Genomic DNA, 5,544 nt, shown 5'->3' with positions numbered 1-5,544 from the left:
TAAACACAATTACAGGCATACCCATTTTTAGACTGCATTCTAGCCCGGGCAATAAAGTAACACCCCAGTTCTCTCTCCCTCTCCTTCTTCCTCATTCTTCCTTTCCTTCATTTTTTCTTTCTTTCTTTTTTTATTCTTTCTCGTTCTTCCTTTCTCTCTTTCTTAAAATAAAAAAATAAATAAATAAATAAAAAATAAAAATGTACAAAGCTTGGCAGGTGGCCTACAGTTTAAAAAGCTCCTCCCAGCAACTGGGAGGGCCACTGACAGCTGCCCCTGGCCTCCCCCAAGCTGGGAAAAAACGAAAATGTTTCCACCTCCCTGGTCCCTGCCCCATGCACCTGGGGGCCCCCAGGTACCTGTGTGGGAGTCATGGTTTTTCATTCTCAGCCTCATCATAGACCCTCAAAGGGGGCTGGGCCTGCCTAGACGAGGTGAGGTCAACAGACTCCTCCAAAGTTACACAGCTGCAAAAGCAGGAGGATGGGAAACCCAATTTCCCAATCTCAGGGAATCCCAATCACAGGCAACACCCCCTCAAGCAAGAAAGATAGAATATAAGAATTTTAACAAAAATGGTTGGGTGCCGTGGCTCATGCCTGTAATCCCAGCACTCCGGGAGGCTGAGGCCTGAGGTCAGGAGTTCAAGACCAGCCTGGCCAACACAGTGAAACCCCATCTTTACTAAAAATGCAAAAATTAGCCAGGCGTGGTGGTGGTGGGCACTTGTAATCCCAGCTACTCAGGAGACTGAGGCAGGAGAATCACTTGAACCAGGGAGACAGTGGTTACAACGAGCCAAGATTGCACCACCGCACTCCAGCCTGGGCGACAGAGTGAGACTCCGTCTCAAAACAAGAAAATAAAAGAATGTTAACAGAAATAATCCTGTGATTACTGTAAGTATGCATGTGAGTTAAGTCGTCACAGCCTCCACCTCACCATGTGTCCGTGAATGTGTCCTAAGTATTCTCTTCATACTTAATGCAAATTACTTAATGCAATTATGTAATACTTAATGCAAATTAAAGTAATGCAAATTAGTCCCCAAATTATATCTTACTCAATCTTGAGCTAGGTACTGCTATTAGCTACCATTTTATAGTTGGGAAAATTGAGGCACAGACAGGTTAAGTCACTTGCCCAAGGTCACAGGGTCTGTGAGCAGCCCTGGGTGGGAACCCCAGACTGATTCCAAAGACTATGTTCAGAGGCTGGATTTTCTTACTTTTTTATTTATTTATTTTTGAGACAGAGACTTGCTCTGTGGCCAGGAGGCTGAAGCGCAGTGCAGTGGTGCCAGCTCGGCTCACTTCACCTCTGCCTTCTGGGTTCAAGCGATTATCTTGCCTCAGCCTCCCGAGTAGCTGGGACTACAGGCACGCGCCACCACGCCCAGCTAATTTTTGTGTTTTTAGTAGAGACAGGCTTTCACCATGTTGGCCAGGATGGTCTCGATATTTTGACCTTGTGATCCACCCACCTCAGCCTTCCAAAGTCCTGGGATTACAGGCGTGAGCCACCGAGCCCACCCAAGAGGCTGGTTTTTCAAATCCAGGGTCTGCTCTTTAGCAGCTGAGAGAGGCCCCCACAGTCCAGGGGATGTGTCCATAGGTACCCCTAATGCCGGCTATGACAGCCCCCCATGGCAGACACCTAGAAAGCCTGGAGTTGGCCACAGCATACTGGTTGAACTCCAAACACAATATTCTCAGCCCTTCCTGCTAGTGGCCTAGCCTGAGGGCCTGGGGTGATGCTGGAGGACCTCCAAGCCTCCTCCTGTCTCCCCAAACCAGGATGCTGCCCATCCTCCGACACCATCGTTCAGGTTCCTGGCCAGCCCTGTTGACTACAGGCAACTTCTAGGGCCTGATGCCCAGCTCATCAAGACAGCAAAAGAAGGCCAGGCAAGATGGCTCATGCCTGTAATCCCAGCACTTTGGGAGGCTAAGGTGGGCGGACCATAAGGTCAGGAGATTAATTTTTTGTATTTTAGTAGAGACGGGGTATAATACAGATGGGTTAGCCATCCTGGCTAACACGGTAAAGCCCTGTCTCTACTAAAATACAAAAAATCATCTGGGTGTGGTGGCACATGCCTGTAGTCCCAGCTACTCGGGAGGCTGAGGCAGGAGAATCGCTTGAACCTGGGAGGCGGAGGTTGCCATGAGCCGAGATCGCGCCACTGTACTCCAGCCTGGGGGACAGAGCAAGACTCTGTCTCAAAAAAAAAAAAAAAGCAAAAGGAGTGAGAGCTCTAAGGGTGGATTCCCCCTTGGCCAGGCCAAATGTCGAGGGGTTGCTGAAGGGTGGGCCTCCAGGGGGAGGGACAGCCCAAGGAACTGCCACCCTGGCTGGGAACCTGCGGAGTTGAGTGTGTTCCGGATTAGTTGACTGGACTCAAGCAAACCTCCCCTTTCTGGGCTTCAGTTTCCCCATCTTAAAAATGAGGGTGGGGCCAGGAGAGGTGGCTCACGCCTATAATCTCAGCACTTTGGGAGGCTGAGGAGGGTGGATCACTTGCAGTCAAGAGTTCAAGACCAGCCTGGCCAACATGGAGAAACCCGGTCTCTACTAAAAATAGAAAAATCAGCCAAACGTGGTGGGTGGTGCATGCCTGTAATCCCACCTACTTGGGAGGCGGAGGCGGGAGGGTCTTTTGAACCCAGGAGGCAGAGGTTGCAGTGAGCTGAGATCATACCACTGTACTCCAGCCTCCGCAACAGGGCGAGACTCTGTCTCAAAAAATAAGTAAATAAATAGAAAGAGAGAGAGAGAGAGGCAGAACTGAACAAGGGGTCTCTCTCCTACCACCCTCTCCCCCTCCAGCCCCTCAAGCCCCGGTTCACCCAGGTAGTGGGTGCCATCCAGGCTGCTGGCAAAACCTCAGGGACAGGTGCACATGTAGCTCCCCACAGTGTTGGTGCAGTCACCCCTGGAGCAGAGGCCGGGCATACTGAGACACTCATTCACATCTACATAGACAGGGACGAGGTCAGAGCTGGGCACCTCACTAGCCTGACCCCTCTGCCTTCCTGCACAGGGGGTGGAGCTGCCCAGGACACGAATCACAGGTGAGATCCCAAGTCGTCCCCCTGCGGTCACCCACCTTCACATACAGTGCTGCTGTCACTGAGCCGGTGTCCAGAGGGACAGCGGCAATGGAAGGAGCCCACCGTGTTCACGCATCGGCCTCCCTCGCACAGGCCTGGCACGGCCTGGCACTCATCCACATCTGCAAGGACAAAGCCCAGCAAGGGAGTGAGAGGCCCATCAGAGGGAAGAACCAAGGTGGCCAAGGGCTCCCACTCAGCCCTGACCCCACTTCTCACCTTGGCAGGCCCCCGTGTGGATATTGGGGATGAAGCCGCGGCGGCAGGGATGTGGCTGTGCAGGGCAAAGTTCACATGGAAGGCCCCAGGCGCGGCCCACAGTGGCACAGCAAAGCGCCTTGGTGCACACGAGGCCCGTCAGCTGATGCTGACACCCCTTGGGGCCCACTTGGCCAAAGCAGGGTCCCATCCGATAATCTGCAGGCCAGACAGATGTGGGCACCCGGCTGAGGGCTCCCCTGTCTAGAGATCTCTGTGTCTCTAACACCTTCTCAGCCTCCCTGCACCCACACACCAGGCTTTACTTATGCTGTTCCCCTCCCTGAATAGAATACCTTTCCTTCCCTTTCCCTACCTAACGAACTCCTATTCACCCTTCAAAACTCTTTTTCTTCAAAGCATTTCCTGACCAGCTTCCAAGAGAGACCAGGACCTCCCAGCGCATACACCTCAGAGTCTGTCTGAACACCCTGTCTGAACTGATGGGACTCCTTCCTCAGGCCCGTCTCCCTTCAGGCCTAGGCAGAAACCCACAATGCCCAGCTACGAAGTATGTCTAGCCCTTGCACACACGCCTGGCCCTGCCATATCACCCAGATTTGAGGAGGGGTCTATTATCTGCCCAAATTCTCTGGACCCCCAACATCACATCCCTAATCCCCATCAGGCCCAGCCCAAGGTGACTGTATTGGTTCCCCCAACCCCAGTACATGAGCGCAGATGTGACTTCTTGTCTCTCTTCTCCAGATGTTTCCAATAAAGGAGTTAGCTCTCAAACAAGGGCAGTCCCTCCCAAGAGAAGAAGCCAGAGTCACTCCTAACCCAGGCCCCATAAGGAGGAGGGGCTTCACAGAGACCACCCACCCCCCCGGCTGTCCTGCTGCCCCAAGCCAAAACCCAATGCCTGGAACCTCCCCCACTTCCCCTCCCCCTCACTCTCCCTTTGCCACCCAGAGCTTGGCCTGCCTCCAGCAGCCCATATTCCAATTCCGCAGTTTCCAAAAGCCCACCCTCAAACCCGGGTCACTTCCCCAGCCCCTTCCATTCCCCGGGTCCTGCCCATCCTCGCCTTCCTGGGCCAAAACACCAGAGCAGGCACTCGGATGCCTCCTGTACTGGAAACTCTCACAAGCCTGGACTTCCCTGACGCTACCCACTCCTGTTTCTCTTGCTCAGCCTCCTGTGGGCTCTGTTTTTTCTGTTTGTGTTTAAATGCCCAGGTGGCCATCTCTGCTGGCCTTCCTTCTCTCCTGGGGATCCTCAGCTGCGCCCTGGGCTTCAGTCCCCAAGGACAGAGCAGCCCCCACTGCTGTCTCCGCCCCAGGCCTGAGTGTCCAGCTGTGGACCCTCGACCAACACTGACCTCAGAGTCTTCCTCCTCCCTGCCAGGGTGTGCTACTACCTCCCCTCCCCAGCTTTCAAATCAAGCCTGGGGTTCATCTTGACTCCTTCCCTCTTCTCTCCCCGCCCTGCCACACCTCACTGCTCACAAAAGACGTCACTGTGTCCACTCTCAACTCTCCTTTTTTCCTTTTTTTTTTTTTTTCTGAGACAGGGTCTTGCTCTGTCTTCCAGGCTGGAGTACAGTGGTGCGATCTTGGCTCACTGCAACCTCTGCCTCCTGGGTTCAAACAATTTTTGTGCCTCAGTCTTCCAAGTACCTGGGACTATGGGACTATAGGCACGTGCTTCCATGCCCAGCTAAATTTGCTTTTGTGGGCTTTTTTTTTTTCCCCAAGATGGAGTCTAGCTCTGTCGCCGAAGCTGGAGTGCAGTGGCACAATCTCAGCTCACTGGAATCTCTGCCTCCCAGGTTCAACCGATTCTCCTGACTCAGCCTCTCAAGTAGCTGGGACTACAGGTGCGTGCCAGCATTTTTAGAAGAGACGGGGTTTTACCATGTTAGCCAGTATGGTCTCTATCTCCTGACCTCGTGATTCACCTGCCTCTGCTTCCCAAAGTGCTGGGATTACAGGCATGAGCCACCACGCCCGGCCTTTTTCTTTGGTATTTTTAGTAGAGACGGCTTTTGCCATGTTGGTCATGGCTAGTCTCAAACTCCTGGCCTCAAGCGATCTGCCCACCTTGGCCTCCCAAAATGGTGGGATTACAGGCATGAGCCACCATGCCTGGCCTCTTTTCTGTCGTCGTCATCTTCTTCTTCTCCTTCTCCCTCTCCTTCTTCTTCTCCTTCCTCCTCCTCCTCCTCCTC

At 53.2% G+C, this 5,544-nt stretch overlaps 1 protein-coding gene across 1 annotated transcript in view; it reads right to left on the bottom strand.

Annotated features, from left to right (window-relative positions):
* FBN3 (fibrillin 3) overlaps positions 1-5,544 on the bottom strand; it is an 87,144-nt gene that overhangs the window by 75,726 nt on the left and 5,874 nt on the right. Inside the window, exons 7-8 of the mRNA XM_037728355.1 lie at positions 3,333-3,530; positions 3,110-3,235 (exon numbers count right to left, since the gene is read on the bottom strand). Coding sequence (XP_037584283.1) covers positions 3,110-3,235; positions 3,333-3,530 — 324 coding nt within the window. The remainder of the gene's footprint in view (positions 1-3,109; positions 3,236-3,332; positions 3,531-5,544) is intronic.

The sequence above is a fragment of the Cebus imitator genome, unplaced genomic scaffold, assembly GCF_001604975.1.
Source record: "Cebus imitator isolate Cc_AM_T3 unplaced genomic scaffold, Cebus_imitator-1.0 Scaffold263, whole genome shotgun sequence".
Classification (NCBI taxonomy): Eukaryota; Metazoa; Chordata; class Mammalia; order Primates; family Cebidae; genus Cebus; species Cebus imitator.
This window is presented reverse-complemented; position numbering and strand designations above follow the sequence as displayed.